General features: G+C 45.3%; 1 protein-coding gene across 1 annotated transcript in view; it reads left to right on the forward strand.

Moving 5' to 3' along the window:
- Nucleotides 1–1,738: 1,738 nt before the first annotated feature.
- The window catches only part of BMP7 (bone morphogenetic protein 7), a 38,510-nt gene continuing 18,660 nt past the window's right edge, over nt 1,739–21,588 (forward strand). Inside the window, exon 1 of the mRNA XM_062504772.1 lies at nt 1,739–2,424. Coding sequence (XP_062360756.1) covers nt 1,911–2,424 — 514 coding nt within the window. The 5' untranslated portion in view covers nt 1,739–1,910. The remainder of the gene's footprint in view (nt 2,425–21,588) is intronic.

Genomic DNA, 21,588 nt, shown 5'->3' on the forward strand with positions numbered 1-21,588 from the left:
TAGGCAAATATATGCGTGGTGAAGAGCAGGTTAGTGCTGCTCCTCAGGAAGTACAAAAGATGCTGGCGAGTTTGATCTTAACTGGGCAGCCAAAATTCAACTGCTGGGGTGTTTCCATCAGTGGGGAGCCCTGGGAAGGCAGCTACAGGGGGGATTTTTGAGCAGCCCCATTAGCAGCAGCGAGCGCAGCAAGTGTTCTCATGTTACCTAAAGTGGGTGTAGCTCCAGAACCTCTCTGCCCCCTCCATCCTCCCGGAGCTTGAGCTATTCCTAAACATGGGTTAGGTCTGAGCTGAGGGTTTAATGCTGGTTCCACCACTATTTCAGTAGTGCCGTGAGTCATTTTTACGTGATACCTCAGTTTCCCTGTTATTAAGAGGTGCACATGCAAGCATACAAACACATACATGTGCATTAAATCATTCATCATGATTCCCATGCAGTTTTTTGACTGGCTACCTGCTGTTCACACCAAGATTTGAAGCATAAAATCTAAAATGAGTGATAAGTAATAGTTTCCAAAAGAGTTGTGGGGATCTGGTGCTGGATAGTACCAGATACTCCTCATCGGAAAATATCAAATGAACAATCTGGCAGAAAACAGCCCCGAAAAATGCTGACCTCCTTTGTCCTCCACCCACCCTCTTCTTCCTCCTTTGCCCAAGGAATTGATCTTAATGTCAGCATAAACTTGATGTATATATGCACGGTGTCTGAGGTTACCTCAGGCTGGATTTAGTGACCCAAATAGACCATCCTGGTTCCCCCTTCTTCCCAAGTAAGATTTGGGAAGCGTTAGTTTGCGTTTGTTATCTGATATAATAATTATTATTATTAATTACTGTTACAGCAGACATCTATTTGGGCTGATTGGCACTGGGGCTCCATTACTGCAGATGTTGCACACTCTGAGTTAAAAGAGTCACTGCTCTAAGAAGCTGACAATCCATTCCTTGGCAGTATCCCAGAAATGGCACGTACCAGGAGCAGGAGGAAATGGGAAGACAAGGGTGCAGGGTAATGGAATGGCATAAACCACCCGTGTGCACAGGTTGATGGTATCATTTCAAGTAAATGTTCCTGGTTTTATCATTCTTAGAGAATATCTCCTTCGGATTTCTAATGCTTCTCCACTGGCAGCTGGAAAAAGTGACCCGGGGCTCTGTGCACAGAGACACACTTACGTGTCTATGTACGTGAATATATAATCATTACGTTTTAAATTATTTAATGGAGTTGGTTTTGTCGCGGACAGTTTCTTTCAATCTGTACTTCTTTAAAAAATAAAAAGGGGGAAAAAAAAGAAGTGTGTACGCGTGCTTGTGCAGACAGCCGATGCACTCGCATCTATAAAGTCTGTGGGAGTTTGGGCCCCTTCCTCGTACATAAACCGCCCTCCCTCCCGGGGTGTCTTCTCCGTAATGACGTTCACGGTAATTTAGGCTCTCGGGACCGGCTCAGCCTCTCGCCGAGCCCGCAGCCTCCACAAACATCCTGAAAAGCAACCTGAGCAGACGTCCCTCCTCGAGGCAGTTCCAGGGATTTTCTCTCCCAAGCGGTTTGGAGCCGGGCGAACGAGAGAGAGCGCTTGGGTTTAGCTGTGCCTGCTCCTCCCACCAGAGACACCCTCCCGCCGCTCCCCGCCGCTCCGAGCCGAGCCGAGCCGAGCCGCGCCGCTCACACGGCTCCGCCGCGGCGTGCGGGACGCGAGCAGAGCTCTTCCGCAGGGGGGAAGCTCCTCGGGCCGCCGCCGCCCCGTCCATGGGCCGGTGCCGCTGATCAGCCCCCGCCGCCGCCGCCGCCTCCTCGGGCCATGAGCGGGCTGCGGCGCCTCCGCGGGGGCTGAGCGCGGGGCCGTCCGTCCGTCCGTCCGTCCGTCCGCCCGCCCGTCCGTCCGCGTCCCCCCGCGCATGCCGGTGGCGGGGCGCGTCCCGCGGCGGGGCAGCCCCGCGCCCCCCGCGCCGCCCCGCAGCCGCCGCCGCCGCTCCGCGATGCCGGTGGCGGGGCGAGGGCAGCCCGCCTCCTGGCTGCTGGTGCTGGGCGCCGCCGCGCCCGCCCTCTGGCTGCGCTGCGTGCTCGCCGACTTCACGGTGGACAACGAGGTGCACTCCAGCTTCATCCACCGGCGGCTGCGCGGCCCCGAGCGCCGCGAGATGCAGCGGGAGATCCTCTCCATCCTCGGCCTGCCGCACCGCCCGCGGCCGCACCTCCACGGCAAGCACAACTCGGCCCCCATGTTCATGCTGGACCTCTACAATGCCATGTCCGTGGAGGAGGGGGCGGCGGGGGCCGCCGCCGAGGACGGCGAGGGCTTCTCTTATCCCTACAAGCCCATCTTCAGCACCCAGGGGCCGCCTCTGGCCAGCCTGCAGGACAGCAACTTCCTCACCGAGGCTGACATGGTCATGAGCTTCGTCAACTTGGGTGAGTGCCGGTCTCGGCGGGGCTGGGTCCGGGACAACCGGGCAGGGAACCGTACCGGGGAGGAGGCTGGAGCGGGGACCCGGCCACCGACGGGAGGACGGGGGCCGGTGGCGCAGGTGGCCCCGGCTGGGAGCTGTTTTCCAGCGGGTCAGGTGAGTGACAGCCCACCTGGGCAAGGAAGGGCAGGTAGGGACCCTCGGAAGGGCGGCCGCTTTGCCAGGCGGTAATTGAGCGGCACCGACGGGCAGAGGGCTCTGACGTCCCGTCGCAGCATTTGGACAGCACGAGCTCTCCCCACGCTCCGCACACGCCGACGCACTGAGGTCTTTGTCGTCTTCTATCCCTTTGATACTTGCTGCGCGTCATAAATGGGATTTGCAGGTAGGAGTTAAACAGGACGATTGGCAGATCTGCTCCACATCCCACATCGCCAAGGAAGGCACGAAACCCAGGCGGGAGCACGGCGCGGGTCCCGGGAGCTCCCGGGGCCGGGCTGCTGCCCGTGCGGGATGCGGAGCCAGCGCGGCTGCGGGGACGGATGGCTGGGATGCTTCCCTGCGGCATCCCAGCGCCGCGCTCCCTCGGCCGAGGGGGCTGAGCTGCTCGCACATGTTTTCCTAATGGCTTGGGAGGGATTCCGCGGTAAATCCTTATTTACTCCTGCAGCTTTTCCTGTTGACCCCCGTTTGTGCCGCTAACTCGCCCTTCTCACAAGCACATGTGGATGGGTTTATGCAAACGATACGAGAGTTGGCACACTTTGTATGCGCCTCACTAGGCCTCTCTAATTGGATGCCACGGCCCAATCTGATTTCTATTTGCTCGCTGTAGATTGCACACCCGTGTGGACTGACTTGGCCGGATTTGAGTAAAACATTGTCAGGGTGCGCATTCTATTTTAAATACATAATTACAGACCTGGCTCGCTCTCTCCGTTTTTAGACCTCATCATGTGCGGCTCTTAAACCACACACGGTACAGATTGGGTGCCTGCAAGTTCAAGGCAGAACCCGAATTGTATTTCCAAAACAAGAACAGCTCAGACTTTATCCCAAACAAAGGGAAACGCCAAGTGCAAGAGGAGCACGCCTCTGGCACAAAATCTGCCAGGAATTACAGACCCCCATCTCCTATAAATCCATTAACACCTTTATGGATGTCACTGTTCTGGACACTTCCACTGTCTGGAACTTCAGAGGCAGCAAAGATTAAATCACCACCTAAACCAGCACCTCTCTAATCCCAGCGCTTTAACTAACTTGAAAAGATCAGCAGCTGTAAAGGCTCTGTGACACACGTTAGCAATTATTGGACACGGTAGCCATCCCGGCACAATTCTCGCATGATAAGGAGCCACGGACGCTGTGGGAGAGCTCCAGTTTGCATGAGCTGCACCTCCTTATTAACTGCCATAAGCTTCCCAGTGGGAAGCTGGGAATTACATCTGGCCTGGGGGCTGTGCTCTATGAGGGCTGGTGCTTCCCATTTGGAATTACAGTGTTTGTCTAGTCGCTGCTGGATACTTAAGCCGATGAGCAACGATACATTTAGAATCAAATATTTGAGCAGTCAAAAGTACCAATGGCAGTCAAATATTTGACTTTAAAGATAAGGGTGACCTTGCTAACATTGTTCTCCGTGGTTCTTGGGTCCTACACCGAGAGCAAGGAGAGCCCTGAACAAAAGACAAAACAACAGCGAAATTCACTCTTCGCTTTCCATTTCAGTAGAGAGGAAAGAAGCTTATGAAACATGTAAGTACATAATGGAAGGGAGTTTAGCTCTGCTCCTCAGGTGTAGTAATTTACTGAATCATCAGTGAAACTGCAGCACTCCTGTCCCACATCCCCGATGTAAGGAAGAGTCTCCTTGTCAGCTCATGTAAGAGCTATAAGAAAGAATTAATGATTTTAAATACAAAGGAGCAGAATCGATCCATTAATGTGAAATAAAAGTTACATTTTGGATGTGCCTGTGTCTACGTGAGAGCTTTGTATGGAGCAAGTTTCACCTGTATAAGCCATAACCCCCAATAATCAACATCCTGATGCAGTTTGATGACTGCAGTGGATATGTTCATTCATTTCAACCTCCCAGGGTTTGCTGTCAGCTTAGAAATCCAAGAGTGTTCTTTATGCAAAATCCTAAATTATTATTTTATTTCATTGCTGTCGGCATGGTCAGGGAGTAGTAAGAGCACAAGCAAAACCCAGTAGTTTTAAGGACAGGTGGAATTACGACCAGCAAGGCACATTTTGGAGGTTTATCTGTGCTGTTTTGTTCCCTTGTCAACAGTGCATGCCAGGACGAGTTTAAAAAGGACACAGATCTATAATAGCTTTCTTCATCGCTGTGCACACCTTTCATCCCATTATAGTCATTGCTCTTTCATCTTTATAAGGACAAAGGCAGGCTTGTTTATGGAGGTTTTAATGAATTAGAGCAGCCACTCACTCCATATATAATCAAACACAACACCTGCTTTGAGACGTACAGTTTTCTGTGACATTCAGGGAAAATTAGAAGATCTGTTGTAGAACTGAATTTTTTTGGAGACTTTCTACAATGATCCCTTTAAAAGCAGAGCTGAATTTCTAAATGCAGGCTGTAGTAAACTGTGTCCTACTTTTGTAAGAGATACTCTGTGAGCATTGCATTTCACAGGTAGGCTTTTATTACTATACCAGAGCCATCACAATGAGGAAGTGTCACAGCATAATAAAGTTTCATTTTAGAATGGAGGAAGTAAAAGCGAGTAAAGAAATAATACTTTGAAATTTCAGTCAATAAAAAACGTTAATTACAGGCTTCCAAATGCTAATCTACAAAAGCACTTTTTTTTGCCTTATTCATATTCTTCATCCATCTAGTTGTACAACTTTAGAGGGAATAATGTTTTTTTAAAAAACTACATTGAAAGATTTACTGGGCTACATAGTTAAAACCCCAACAACAAACCCCACACATTGATTTCCATGGAGATACCGTGTATATTTAGTCCAGACAATTTAATGCTGGTTTTTGGTAGGGAGGAACCAGAATACAGGTGCTCTGTTTTAGGGAGCTTTGTACTAAGCAAAATTTTACTTACTGTAAAATCCTGACAACAAATTAGATTTAGATTTATAACCAGTTAATTTACAAGCTACATTTTGTCTTAGCTTACACCTGTGCTAAGATGAATGGGGCATGGAGTTGTGTCAAGAATGAAGTTATATGTAAATTAAAAGAGAATTTAGCCACAGTGGTCTGACTAAGTATAGCCAGTTAATTACTGGCTAATTTTGTGAAATTTATTACCGTAATTTTAGCATTTGGAATTTAATTTCGGGTCCTGTCCAATACAGTTTACAAATGGATCCATTTTAGGAACTGAAAAAAACGCAAAGCATTTTCTGCACGAGTTTAATTTCAAGTTTATAAACAGCAGCTAAGGAGTAAACATCCTCTAAATGACTTGGACCTTCTCTTCTAAAAATAATTGCGTTGTCCTTATGCTGGTAAACTTGCCTTGGTAAACAGACTTGCTTAGAATATTTTTAAAAGAGTCCTCGCAAGCGATAAGCAATTTGTTAATTTGTCTCGTGGTTGATTATAAAATGAGCAACATTGTTTAATGCTGGCAAAAAAAGAAGGGGGGGGAATTAGTCATTCTTGGAAGGAGCGCTTGAAAAGTGGCTTTTGTTAATATAAATCAAGAAGCTGAAGAGCCCCCAAGTTTCCTTTTATTTCGTACCATCTGGCCATCCTTTTTGTTGACAAGTGTTTGGCATACAGAACCATCTCTTTGCCCTTTAATAACAGGCTTTAACACTGTAGGGTATTAGAAAAAGATTCTATAACAGTTAAAAAATTTCCTCCGGGGAATACTTTATAAAGTGAGCACGGGCTGCAGGCATTTGCAGCTGTAACCTGGCTTGTGTTAAAATTTGGAAGGGGCTGCTTTGCATTCCAGCTCACTACAGGCCTTCATTGGTGTACAGCCAAAGGTTAATATAGATGTCACACAGTTTTTCTTTGGAGAGCCTCAGATATAAGAGTACGCGTACAGCTGTGTTTTTAGTAACCCTTTCATAATCACTTCTCTTAAACCTCATTTTCCTGCTTATATAAATCAAAGATTTTCAAGGATATTTGACCTGGATTTGAACTTATTTGATCTTCACATATTTCCCACTTGAAACAAAGCAGATTAAAAGTTAGCCCTGGATGCCTGGTCCCGATCACATGGTTTGTCCATACATTAGGCCAAGCCCTTGGCTTGATTTTTTTTTTTTTTTCTCTTCCACATAATGCTGTTAAAAGCTCTCAAGCCTGAACAGGTACATCCCATAATTGTTTTGGGCAGTGTGGATGTGTGCAGCACTTGGTGTAACACTGGCAAAGGCAGAAAGCTCACAGCCCAGTAAAGGTGTGAAGGACACTGACAGTGCAGCAAGTGACCAGCAGGTATTCTTTGAAAGTACAGACCCATCCTAGAGAGAACTTAATTTTTTCATTTCCAGCTGTAAAATGGCAGAGCAAGATAGGAACTATTTACCTCTGCCATGTGGGTGTGCTGGTAACAGAGAAAGGAGCAGCCAAGGACAGATGTCCTTGCGCAAGGAAAAAGGACCTAGGAATTGTCCCCATGGGCTCGCACACAGCAGATTTATCCCAGAGCAGGGTCTTTCCTCTGTTCCCACCCAGGCTGTCCTGGGGTGGGGGGGGGGGGGGGGGGGGTGAATCCCCCTCTGTGAGCTGCAGTTTAGAAGCCAAAACACAACAGCTCTTAAAAGGCTTTGAAGGAGACAAGCCTTGATGGCCAGGTCTTGTGATGCTGGTAACAGGAGCTGGGCACCAATGGAGCACGCAGGATCTGCTCCCAGTGCCCCCAGTTGTGCCATGCCTGTGTCTCTGGGTGTGTGTGTGTCCCAGCACTCCCCCTGCAAAGTAGCTTTAATGGCCTCTGGACAGGCAGCACGAAACCAGGCGCTACATTCCCTGGAAATAAGCCTGAAACACATTTTCGGGTCGGTGGGGAGAGATGTGAGAGAGAAGGTTGAACAAGTGGCTGGAAACATTAATTAAAAAAAAGATTATAACTATTAAAGCCCAGTCAGAGCCGTTGACAGGCTCCTTTTAAATAGGACACTGTGATGTTTTAGTTTAATACATTCTGGCAGTGTCACCGGGGTTAAGGCTAATACTGGGATGTGTGGATCCTGTCATGTTATTGTCAGGAGGAATGCAGGGATTAGGTTTGAGAGTGCCGGTGGGTGAGTGCTGCAGCTGTGTACACTTATTATAAAAGATTTAAGTCCCACTGGTAAAATCAATATATTAAATTGCAAGAGCCCCTGTTTTTAATTAGTTTAAATCAAATATATGGTTAGTTCCATTAGGGCTGCTATCCTTGAACCAAGCGAGGAAATGCTAATATTTATATGGAAACTGTTAATTTGTGGTTAAAATGATAACACATTTAGTTTTATGCCTCTAAATTGTCCTAACTGGATGAATACCAGTGAGAAATTGCAATGATGGATGAAGTCCTCTGAGCAAGAGCACAAGTAAACAAATTTTGATAGCATGCCAGATAAAGAGACTACCTGTTGATATATAGCATTAAGAGACCATGATATTTTAAACCCTTTCCCGTCCTCCTCTCTAGGACCTACATCAAAGTACTTTTATGAATTAACTACATATATATATATATATATATATATATATATAAAATACATACCATTACTATATATAATTAAAATGCTTTTTATATTTTATATATGCTTATTTCTTTTCTAAATGGAAGAAACTTCTAAAGGAATGTGAGAGCTGTTCAAATTAGTTTCAGGATGAAGATTTTCCTTCACAACTGTTCGAAATAAACGAGACTACACACAAGGACTAATCACATGGATAAAGTTCTGCACATGCTTACGTTTGGAAAAATGGAAACCCAAGAGAAAATTCTTGGCTAGGTCTTCATTGGTGTAAATTGTCAAATTTCTACTGAAGCTGGCCCTGTGGTCTCATTTATACAACTCTACGTCCAAAGTAATTCCCATAAACTCCCTCTTGATTTACACGAGCACCACTGAGAGCAGAATTGGGCCAAAGAAGTGCCCCTGTGTTGAAATAATGAGCATGCAGTAGTTTCTGCTAGAGCTTCAGAGAGTGTTCTCTCATAATCTTGAAATTGTTTCTGAGGGAAGTTTCCTTTGCTGCGAGCAATCAACATGAACCAGCTCCTATTAGTCACTGCTTATCATTATTAGCCCGATCCGTGTTGTTGAACTACAGCTGAATTCCCATCCTTGCAACAAACAGGATTTAGCAAATAATGTTTGACAAAAATGTGAAACTGATATTTCTTAATACAATACATATTTCATATGGAGAAACTTCAGTGCTGAAAGATTCCTGGTATCAAAATATCTGAATCATAGTACAAATAAACAGCGCCTTGTAAAGGCTGTGGGGCCAAATTCCGTGCTGGAGTAATGCCACTGAAGTTGGTGGAATTGTGCCAAGAGATAAACTGCCATCTAGATTTTTTTGGTGTTGAAGATTTTGTCAGTAAAAATCTTTGCCTCAAAAAAGGTTGCAGGTAGCAAAGATTTAACCGATTCTAATTCAAAAAGCCCTTTTGGAAATCCTTGTTTTATTGATGAGGACCACAAAGTTTGTTGAGCCCCCCCCCCTTTATTTGGGTATATGTTCTACAATTCCATTATTTATACATAAATACAGCTGATTTACAACAGGTGACAGAGAAGCCATCATGGGTGTAATCCCTACCACGCTGTGCCTTAGCCCTTCTTTTAAACATTTGTGTCATCTACATCTCAGTTGGTGAAAATCCTTCAGTGATCCAGACTGAGTGGATTGAATTAATGGCAACTATGAGACTACAAGTTTTAGTGTAATTGCTTTATTGTTTTGGAACCAAGATGCTTACAATCCAGTTCCTGTGCAAACATGTTTAACGTGTGTTAATGTGTTTCAAAACCAGACCCTCTCCACAAAATTCTGCTTTTCATTAATTGACATCAGTAGCATGGTACAGTATTTCAAAGTGCTGGCCAAATATAAACTGTGTTTCTAATTTCCTTACTTTGCTGTGTTTGGAATGCCAATGTTAATTTGTTCCCATGGAAGAGTGAGAGCTGCCAACCACAGTTTTATATAAATGGCTTTACAGTGCAGGGCTGCCAACATTAAATGATACTTAGGAATTTTCATGACATTTTGTGTTTAATGCTGTGTGTGAGAGAGAGAGAAATTGAGGGAGATACATGGCATGTTGAGCAGCACAAGCTCTGATGATCAAGGTTTGAAGAAGTTTATCCTTTGAGGAACTGTTACTTAATGTTTCTTCATATTTAGGATTTTTAAATAATCTGTCAGATATTATATAGCATATTCCTTGTGCCTAGAAAAAAGCTGTTTTGCAGGGAACTTTGTTGCTAACGATCTAAACAATTCCCCCCCACCCCCCAATAATTTTAGTTATTTATTAATAGATGAGCAGGTGGACTTTAGTTTATGTTGTTGTTCTGATCATTCTGAGCTAGACTGTAAGAATGTGATGTTACTTAACGTGAGAAAATGCAAAAGCAAAAAAAAGCTGCCACAACTAAGGAACAGGGGAATTAACTGATTCTGGTTAAACTGCCAACAGGTAATTTTTTTTTAGAAGAATAAGAGCAGCTAGATAAAATCTTTGTCTTTCTTAAAGAAAATCAAGCATCATCATAGTTTCTTTAGTGGTATGTCTGCCTTTGTACATAAACTAAATGTGAAGTTCCCTTTAAACAAAGTTTATTTTAAACTGATAATGTTAAAAACCATGTCTGTTTATGTATTTCTCCATTTATTCCTGGAAGATATTCAAATTACAAATTATTCATGTTTCAGTAGACTCCCCTTAATGAGTGCTATGGTTTATCTCTCCATTTCCCCAGTTTATTGGAACAGGTGCAGTGTCTGCCATCTGTGCCAGCCCCTGCTATACCAAACAAACAAAGTGTTGTTTTGGTTCACTGGATTTAAAAGTCTCCTGAGAGTAAAGAAATGAAAGAGAAAGAATTTAGAAAGTGCCTAGTGAAGGAAAGGCACTTCAAGTAATGTGCTTTGTCACTCAAGTCTTCCCATAAATTACGTTAAACTATTTCTAAACTGTTTGAAAAATATTATCCATGGGGGATTAAGTTTCTGTTGCATCTCAGAGGTTCCACACTATTCTTTATCATCTTTGTCCTACCACAGTAGCTTCCAAGTTAGAGTCTTTTGCTGTCAGGTAGAATTAAATTTTACAGGAGTAAAAACTCTGTTTTCCTTCTTCTAAAGCAGAAGAACTGTGAATTTACCCCCCCCCCCCCACCAGTGTTTCTGCTTCCACCTCATTTAAGAGATACTGCAAATAACCATCCCAAGTTTAAACAAGATTATGTTGTAATTAGACAGACAAACTCATAATTATTTAAGGGCTAAACCAACAACAACAACCCTTTCAGGTTCATTTTGACAGTGTTTATCCAGTGTATCTGGAAAGGCTTACAATTAAAGTGCCTGAAGGGTGGGGATGAGATTTTTCAGCATGCAGTCAGTGCTATCGGGTCCACCTGGCCTGGGAAACTATGCAGGCTTTGTAGCAGAGAAAATCCCTTAACTTAGATCTTCATGGCAAGCTCTTAAAAGCTGCCTTCCTTTAAAAAAAAAAAAAAAGAAAAAAGAAAAGAAAAGAAAAGAAAAGAAAAGAAAAGAAAAGAAAAGAAAAGAAAAGAAAAGAAAAGAAAAAGCAAGGAAAAGGAGGGGAGTGGGAAGGCAGCGTCCCCCTGAGCAATAATTAAAGCGAGCAGGAGCTGATAATCCTGCAGAGCATGGCTCTGTAAGGTTTTCCCTGTGGTGCACAATGAGCACAGAGTTTCCCCTGGCTGTCCCGGTGCTGGGTGATGCTGGGCTGAATCACACCTCAGCACAGCCCCACTGATGTCACCCCAAGACCCTCCCTCCAGCCTGGCCCCAGGCCACCCCGGTGGTGAAGTCACCACCCCTGACACCATCCCAGGAGCTGGCACAGGGTCCTGTGCCCAGCCTGGGGGGCTGTAAATCAGCCTGAGCTTTGGCTCTGCCACAGGAGCCCCTGGGCCAAATCCTGCCTTGCCTTGGCACTGGCAGGGCTGCCTTGGCTTTACCAATTGTTCTCCCCACAGCTCAAACTTTTTAAAAGAGACCAGAAGAGCTCTGGGAGAAGTACTATAAAATGCTCATAAAATAATGCAGTATCAGTAGTCGGGAGATGTAATTCTGATGGAGAGAAGAGTTTCTTCCTGGGAGAGGACTGGATAAGGTTGCTTGTATTTCCCTGTGTTGGTACTTGGAGCACCCATTGACTGCAGTGAGTCCTTTGGAACCACAGGGTGCAAATTCAAAAAGCAAATTCATATCTGTCATTTAAATGGAAGATTAAAAATTACTGTAATTTAGAAATTCTGAATTCTGGTGCTTACATTTGAGTACTGTTCTTTTGTATCCGTATTTTAATGATTTATTTACATCAGACAATTCTCTGTAATGCCATGAATGATAACCAGTCATCACTAAGAGGAATCCATTCCTAATTGTATTTGTTCTGCCCACAAGCTTCTCTTCCCTTGGTTCTCAAGGTTAAAACTTACTGCTTCTTCCATCACTAAAAATATTCTGAACAATTTAATCTTGCTACTTTTATTTGTTTATTACTCTGCAGTCATTATAATCCCTCTGGGACTTTTTAGATGTTCATAAAGGGTACTGCACATCACTTTTCCTGAAGCTTGTGTGGCACTATAAACATCGTGCTGAGTTTAAGTTTCCCTTTCTGACCATATCCTTAAAAAGTCCAGCATTTGTTAAGTGTATGGAGGGGATTTTTTTTCCCCTTTTCTTTTTAACAAAAAGAAATAAAAGGGAGGGAAAAAAAGAAGTAACTTTAGCCTCAATCTTCTAGCTACATAAAACAGTAAATGTTCAGTTGAGGCAGGGAGAAACCAGAACTGCTAGAGACTGGTTGCTTCCTTTTGGAGGAAACAATAAACGTTCCCACTTGTATTTTAACAACATTACTACTGGGCCCTCTAATTACACAAATATATTCGTAATAAACTGCAGGAGAGAAGAACTGGAAAAGAATCATTCATCACAGATCTTTCTCCTCAGCTCAAAAAGAAACTTTTGGGTAACTACTCTTAAATCTTGGCCCGAATCGGGAGATGAAGACATTTCAGCACTATGTGATGAATCATTTGTCTCCTGAGACAGGTGAAAAGGAGAAACAAATCAGACATGTGGTGTAAAAACTCTTCTCATTGGTGTGGACACAACTCTGACCCCTGAATACAATAGTTCCTGCAATCCATGGCATGCACTGCAATCAAATTACCAGAATATTAGAGTCCATATCCATGGAAATCTCTGACCGTTCTGCTACATTAAAACCTGACACAGGGAACACAGAAATACACGAAAGAATCCAGAACGCTGCAGAAACGCATTCAAGCAAACCCCAAATATTTCTTCAGCAAACAGTAACTGTCATTCTGCTCATTAGTCCACAGCTGTGAGATGGGAGCTGCTTCACTGAAATCCTGCAGAGGAGGGAGGTAAATCTCAGCCTAAAGCTAAGCCAGCGTGTCTGGTACACTGGGAGCCTTTCCTCCCTGGGCTGGCAGCTGGAGTCCAGCAAGTGAGCAGCTCCTGGTGGGTAGAGCAGAGTGCTCTGTGCTCCTGCTCCTTCAGAGATGCTTTCACAAACCCCGCACTCTCATTTCTGCGCTGTTTTTGCCACTTGCATGCAGCAGGATGTGAGCTTCTCTCCCTCCATTCATACCAGACCCATGTGAGGACACCAGGGTGTATTTCTACAGCTGATCCTTTACCCCAGAACTGCAATTGCAAAATTGTGTTTGAAGGCACACAAAAACCAAAGCAAAACAGAAAATGCTGTTGTTAGGGGCTGACTCAGGAGGCCTGGATGGCCCAGCCCTGGTGAGAGGCTCAGTGTCAGGAATTCAGCAGGGCTATGGTATGCAGGGCTAGGTGCTGCTGATGTCACTGATGGGCTTATCTTGTACCAAAAGAAAATTCCTCTTGTATAATAGGGATCGTGGGTGGGAATTAAACTGCGAATAAATCTTTGCCTCACCTTCAGATGCTGTTATGCCTGGGGCATGGGCCACCAACGTTTAGAGTGTAAAGGGGACAGACACATGCACATGCTCTACACGTGAATATATCATGTTTATCTTCCTGAGGACATTCCTGAAATAAGAGTTTAAACTTGCCATCACTCTGAGACACTAACATTTTACATCTGTAAACAGGAGTATATGTGGATGTCAGCAGCTCACAGGTCTTTAATATTCATAGCTCTCAGGGCTGTACAGAGGTAATAAAAAACAAACAGCTGCCTGCCTATTTCTCAATAAAATAAATGTGTTGCACAGCAAATATTCCTAGAAAGCAGAAAGCTCCCGTGCATAAGCTATGAGTCCCATCACAGGCTAAAGGACAGTGAGAGGACGTGTGGTGCTGCCAGGGAGGGTCATTCCAGGCAGCGACCTCCTCTCCAGGTCCTGTGTCCCAAACCCAGTGCCCCACCTGAGCTCGCCTCTTTTGGCAGCACAAAGGAAACATGATGATCTCAAAGAAAAATGTGAACTAGGTCACGAAGTCACACTTGCATGAGGAAGGGCACTCCACAGTGTCTTTGTAAGCTGTAACTGAAGTTTCTAATGGTTATTTTCCAAAACACCCCTCCAAATACTTCATTTCTGTCTAATAATTATAAACTGTGTTAATACCACTGGACCTCCCACATACAGAACACCTGAGAAAGAGGCAGTGGCTGTAACAGCCCGGGTGCAAGGAGGGCACTGCTCTGGCAGGGATTTCCCCTCTGGGGCTGCAGGACCTTTCCCCTCAATAGTTTGTTGTCCCCTAATCTCCCAGCTCTCGCCTGGCCCAGAGCTGCAGATGTTTGTTAGTGCACAGACAAGCTCCAAAGGCCCAGCTGGTCGTGGTCTTGGGGCACAGCTCGGTGTGTACATTCCAAGCTGAGAGATTTTTGCTGATCACAATCAAAGGCTGAGATCCTTATCTGATGGCTTCGTGCCTGATATTGGCTGCTTATTTTGTAATATCCCACAGACTGCTCTCTCAACTGCACCAGAATCTGGGATTTCAGCTGCGAAATCCAGCAAGTCATATGGCTTCAAACCTGGGGAACTGGTTTTTAATTATTTTCCTTTTATTTCAGTAAACCACAAGAAAGGCTGGATTCCCTGCGACTCCTGCCCTGTTCCTCCCAGGGAGCCTGTGCAGGTGCAGGCCCACACTCCTGCAGTATTTGGGGGGATGCTGGAACTGTTGTGGCAATACAATATTGAAGGAGGATTAATTAGAGATTTATGCCATTTATTTGGGCAGCTGTTCAGTAGATGAAAGGAAGTCTAATGCAAATGAAATGAATAAGCCTTAAGAAGCCAATGTCCAGTCACTTCTCCACTCGTGTCCCTCAGCACAGCTGGTGCAGAAATGGGCACATTCCCTTGGCAAAAATGAGGCATTTGAAGATTCCATCAGCTGAGCTTTCTCTTTTAAGTGTTGCCAGTAGATGCACAATATATAAATGTGCTTTTAAATGGCTTTTATTTTGAACTCAAGATGTGAATCTATGGCATTAAGAAAAGCAGAACAATCCTTTATTTAGCTGCACCTGCACCTTAATGCCTAATGAGTTTAGTCTGATGGAATCCAGACCTCAGGAAAGATTATAAATTCTCATTTGATTTCATTTACTTCTAAAATACCTTAAACCAGCTGTACCAGTCCAGAATCCAGTCCTTCTTTCTCTGTCAGTTTTCCAAGTGTTGAATCTTTTGCTGTCTGAAGCAACTTTATGCTATAAATGATACTGAATAATAATAATAAACCAGAAAGCAGCTTGGGAAAAAAAATGTAGTAGAAGATAATTAGCAAATAGGCTTAAAAGTATCAGATTATGAACACAACTTTCATAAAGTTCTTTCAGCCCTGGAGGGAAGATTTGGAACTTGCTCTCCACACACCAGAGGTACCTTTAGCCATTTCTGTCTGGTTTGTATAAATACATTGGAGATGCTCAGGCAGCGACCTTCCCAAAATTACTGACACGGGCCCTTTATTATGAATGGTATCTAATTTATCAAATACATTCAAAGACTCGTTACTTTGCCCCAGTGTAGGTGCTGGTATGCAAGGGAAAAGTTTAATCCTGTTACATCTCTGCCTGATGGAATCATTGCATTGAAGATTTGGTATAACATGATTTGATTTTAATTTGCACGTCCTCTGCACATGCCAGTTGCAGATTGAGGTGCCTGTTCTCCCAGCAGGCTCCCATCTTCCTGCAAGTTCTTCCCTTGTGGGCTTTTTCCCCCATTTTAGGTTTTCCTATAGCAGTCTCTCACACTGTCTCTTGTCTTCCCTGGCTGAAAACTCTTTATTTCTGACTAGATCTGCTCAGCCTTCCCTGGGCCTGGGGGTGTTTTCATTTGCTCAGTGCTGTGTGCACAGGCAGTCAGGGCAGGCTGCTGGTTTTTGCATCAGTGATATTTTGAGACCTGCTCAGTCTCAGAGCAGGTTGCAGGAAGCACCTTGGGCCCCATTTGTCGAGTGCCTGGACTGGGGGATTATTTTTCTCAATAAAACTTATTGCCACTTAACTTTTCTCCTTCCTTGTGCTCTGCAACCTCTTCCCCCTTGAGACACCCATCACCCTCCTGCTTTCTCCTCCTCCAGACCTGCCCTTTTCTGTGCTGTGGCTGCCACCTCAGCCTGATCCTCATCATGATTCCTCCCCTGGCTGCCACAATCTCTGTGACCCTTGGATGCCCTGGCAAAATGTGTGACTTGCAATTCACACCTAACCTGGCACAGCTTTCCTGGGAAGTTGGCCCTGCCAGACACAGATCCCTGATTCCACAGACTCGGGGAAGCAGCCTGGCTGTCCCCTGAGTTACAAAGAGCCAGTGAGCAGTGTGATGTAGCTCAGAGGGGGGAAAGAAAAATGTACCCCTGCTTCTTCACTTGCCTCCCACAGCTGCACCCAGAGGATTTAGGGGATGTGTTCGACAGCAGCATGCCTCTGCTCTCTGTTATTCCATGCTGTGCAGAGACAAGAAAGCAGGGGCGATGATGATGATGAGCTTCTGCCTGTCATTTTTCTCATTGCTCAGTTTGGCTGCAGGGACATTTCTAGAGCAGGGTGTGGAGCAGAGCTGAGGCTGCCTTTGGGTGTTGTGCACTCACCTCAGCCTGCCCTGTGCACCCACAGTCCCTGCAGGGAGCTGCTTCCCAATTTTGGGGTACACAGAGAGACACAACAGCCCTGGTCTGTCAGGGGTAAATGCCAGCCTTGGCTAAATTAACTCTGCTCCCAGTGCCAGCACCAGAGCTTGAGACATCTGTGATGGCCAGAACGCTGGCCAGCTGGGAGGACACAGGAGGAGCCACGATTTGCAGCATCACCACACTCCCCAGCTTGCCTCTCTGGAAAACAGCCACTCACGAGGTTTTGGGAATGGGAGAGCTGGTGGGGACAATCCCCAGATCAGCACTGTCCTGGGCTCCCCCTTTGCTGTGAAAGGAGGAAGAGGAACAAGATCTGAGAGCCTCGAGAGGGAGGCCCTGCAGGAGGTTTCCTTACAGTGGATTCCAGGAGAATTAAGGTAGAAATAGAGGGAGTCTGTCAAAAGGAACAACTTCATGAATTCCCATTTTTTTTCTTTCCCCTGTCATCCCCCCAAATTCTCCATTCCCTCACACTACTCAAATCCCACAGCAATCCTCAGTGCATTACAGCAGCTGCAGATGGATTGCAGCTCCATGTGCTGCTGTGTTTCACGTGACAGTGCTGTGAATAAGGTATTCTGCAGAAACACAACTCTTCCCTGCTTATTTAACTTTGCTTTCCCCAGATACACAGCAGACAGACACAGCAAACAGCACCAGGAGTCACACCACTGTTGGTCTGTTTACTATTAGGAGAGTTTCATGTTTGCAGAGCAGTCCCACGTGTAAATTTTTCACAATACCTTTCATCTTGTCTGGCTCTGCTTTCAGCAGAGAAACCACAGCCTAAGCGGGTACCCATCAGGAGAGAAAATGGATTACCTGTGCATAACCTGCCCAGATACTTAATGGAGGTTCTTTTAAAAGAAATGGTTTTACCATCCAGCATTGTCTTGAAGTGCCTGCAGGGAAATCCCAGCAGGGAATGTCTCTGAATTCAGACGGCAGCACGAACTCTGTGTCCTTTCCTTCCCAACAACTGCTTCCCCCTTTGCCATCTACCATACTTGGGAATTTTAACTTAAAAGGCTGCTGGGTGACACATGGGGCGAGAGGATGTGGTGACTCACAGCATCCTCTGGTCCCCACACCACATTCCGTGGTGGCGCGTGGCTCCTGGGGAAGCAGGTGGCTCCCACTCTGAAGCACTGCCTGATGTGGGTACAGCACTAACCCCAGCACTGCAAGAACACCAATTTAGGAACACCAGGAAGTGAGAAACACCAATTTCTGTCCTGAACAGCCCTTGCTAGCTGAAGTTTGACTTAGTCAGGAAGAACTTGCTGCTGTTTGGGAGATAATTAAACCCATCTTCCCTCGCCCGGCTGTTTGCACACGCACAATGATACCATTGTTCAGAGTCATGCAACACATATGCTGACATTAAAGTGTTTAATCTTGTAGTACAGTATTCCATTATTTTTTGGACATCTGTACATGATAGAAAGGCTACGTATTAAGGGATTTGTTGACAAAGAAATGGCTAATGCTGATACATGTGTGGACTGAAAGGATCTTTCCAAGTTGTGCTCTGCAGTAGGGAGGCTGCTGCTTCCCAGGCCTGAAGCCTGGCACAGATGTGATATGCACTGTTGCTATTACCACTCTTCAATTTATAACAAGGAGTCAGTGTTTAAAAGAATTTTGGAAGCTCCCTGCTGGGTTTGTGGCTAGGTGGTCTTGCTGGCAATACCAGCTCCATGCTGAAAGCTGAAAAAATGAAGTGATGGCTAAAGGGAGAATATTAATTCCAGAGGGGATTTTTTTTCCCCTTTCGAAGCAAAAATGCTTACCCCGGATCACTTTGCAGAGTGAGCACTGAAGAATTTCCAACCTCTGGGTTTGGGAATCATGACTTACGGAGCCTGGTTTTCATCTTTGAAATTAGTGCATTAGTCCCACTCTCCACCCATGGATGGGGCAGGACTTTGTCCTGGCACACACTGAATTTACCATGCAAGAAACAGTTTTATCACCTTCCCCTCCCTCTACCTGGCTGTAAAATGGATCCATGAGCTGGGTGCAGGTTCCATTCTGCTGAGCTCTGTCTTGGCTCGGAACAGCCCCTTCAGCAAAGGGCACGCAGGGACAAGGCATCAGGCCAGGGCTTGGGCAGATGAGCCCAGAGCCCCCCAAATATCTGGGGGTGCTGAGCCTGTGGCTGAAGGACAGGCTGTGTTTTAAGAAGTGGCAGGATGGCAGCAATCCCTGGGGATGGGATGCATTAATGAGTTATAGAAAAACCACAGGCTGTTTTTCTAGTAAGCTTATCTCACAGATGAAAATCTAGGCTGTATTTGTTTTTCCTTAGTTTTATCCAAAAACCTGCACTAGCTTCTAGATGACTTGGAGAGCTGCAACTATTCCATGTAAGAGGCCCTCCAAATACTGCTTTTATCACTCTTAAAAAAAAAAAAAAAATATTTCCCATCACACACCCCAGGACATTTGCTCTACTCCATTTATAGTACTCCCAATTTATATTCTTCAACTATTTCTTCAAATATTTCTGTAACTGCAGCATGTAAATCATGGAGCTGAGAGAATGAAACAAATGAAAACCAATCACAGAACTTTGCATTCCCAAATTCTTGCCATTATAAATTTCCTGCCACTGCCCCTGTAACTCTTGCTGTCAAGCACAATGAGGAGGGAAACATGTGCCTTTGCAGACTGTGGCCTGGCATGACATTATTGCAATAATCTTTATTATAGTCCCCCTTTTCCTCAGAAAAATATAAGGACTGACCTCTCATTTCTTGCTCAATCAGGCGTCCTGCTGAGCCCAGTGGGTTCTTTCAGCTGCAGACACCACTGGATCCTTCCCCTAATTGGTTTCCTCCTTCTTGAACCTCAGCAACATAAGGAGAAAAGGCCTATATTTCATAAGTGCCATGGTTTTATCCACCAATTTAGAGACAAAGAAGCGCGATTTATAGAGGGAACTTTTAATGCCTGCTAATTAGAAGCCCATCAAGAGGTCTCTCGAATTTGGCATCCCGAAAATTTACAGCACAGTTTCACAACCACCACAAGCCCCGAGCCCAAGGGGTGGCCCTGGCCTCCCTCCTGCCATGCTGGGAGGTCCCTGGTCCTCCTGCATCGCTGCTCTCGGGCACTGTGGGGAGCTGGGAGAGGACAACATCCACCCAAAAGCTCATCTGGGGAAGGGAAAATGTTTTTCCAGTAGAATACACTTCCCAAGGGAGACAGGAGGGCGAGGCAGGAGATAGGAGTGCAGCTTCTCTTTGAGAGCAAAGGGCTGGAAGGGCTGGTGGGGCCAGGTGGAGCTGGTCCCAGGGCAGCTGGCTTCTGGGAATCTCGTGCTCTGCACTGAAATGATGCAACAGAATTCCTGAAGCTTTGGCTTCCATCTCGGGGGTGGGGTGTGACGATGGAGGGAAATAAAGGTAAAGTTTCTTGGAAAATTCAAATAAGATTTTGCGCTGCTGGATGCAAATGTGTCAGTCGGAGTTTATTTTGCTCTCTGATGGAAACGCTGAGGCTGGATCAACGCGCTGACCTCGGGACAATCCTGAGAGAGGCAGCCCTTGGCCGCCTCTGGAGATACAGCGCCCATTTTCTGTAGCTGCGCAGCTGTCGGAGAGAAGGCAGATAAAGACTTTGCTATCCTCTAAACTCACCACACAGGTAGACTCTGAAAAACTGTTAGACCTTAATGCCAGAGCGTGGCAGACTTTTTTTTTGGCATCTGAATCTCTGAGGAGTTTCTCAGATGGCTCAGCAGCAGCCTGGCTGGGAGGCTGAGGTGAGGGGGTGTTGTCTTTTGGAATCTATTTTCCTTTGACTTATCTTTCAGTCTCAGGAATTCAGGACCTTTAATCTGTTTGAGATTAAAGTCCTTTACAAATCCCTTCTGGCCTTTTTTGGGAGTGAAGAAGTTACAGACACCCTACTGCACATTCCTTCTGGTGCCTTTTTCCATTGTAAATGAGAAACAAGTAGCTCTAATTGTTCTAAGCACTACAATAAATGAGACAACTGCTCTCAAAGTGCCTTATAAAAACAATTAACATATTATCAGGTGAAAGCGTTAACAAGAAAATTTAAGTTTTTACTTGTTTATTTATTCAAAGTGCATTCTAAGTGTATCACCCAAATGTGCCAAGGGAGGAAGAGGTGTGGAATTACCAAAGCTTTCCCAGTTTGACAACCTGAGAACAGAGTCTATTCCTCTGATGTTGAGTGTCTTTCTGAAAAGCAGTTTTCATGCGTCTTCAAAAGACAAGAGAGTAAAAAATACCTAAGCAGGGAGATTGGCCTCCCATTAAATCCATTGAAATTAGTGAAAATATTTCTGTTGACTTCCCTGGCATTTAGAATAAGCTCTTTAATGCTTCGGTAATAATTATTTTTTAGCACAGTCATTCTTGAACAAAAAAACTTGCTGTGATTCACTAGTCCTTTTCTCAAGACATGGGGCTGGTGACTGACATGGTGCTGCTGTGCTGGGTCCCAGGGCTGAGCGGGGATGTGTCAGGAGAAATAAGAGCCCTGCAAGCTGTGCCTCAGCAGAGTCCTTGCTGTCACATGTCAGGCTTTGCCCACCAGCAGTCCCTGACCCAAACCCAGGGGTCCAACCAGTGTTTGCAGGTTTAACTCAGGTTGGCTTTGCACTTGCCAGCAGAGATGTACAAAGGAGCTGCAAACGCTCGGGGTGCTTATTTCCAATCTCAGCTTACTTTGCTGTGGAAATGACCAAACGTGGGATCAGTTTAAGTTTCCAGCTTTATGCTGATGTGTCATTTGCTTTGGAAGTTTGGGTACCTGGGGTGCTAAATCAGG

Source organism: Cinclus cinclus, chromosome 18, assembly GCF_963662255.1.
Source record: "Cinclus cinclus chromosome 18, bCinCin1.1, whole genome shotgun sequence".
Taxonomy (NCBI): domain Eukaryota; kingdom Metazoa; phylum Chordata; class Aves; order Passeriformes; family Cinclidae; genus Cinclus; species Cinclus cinclus.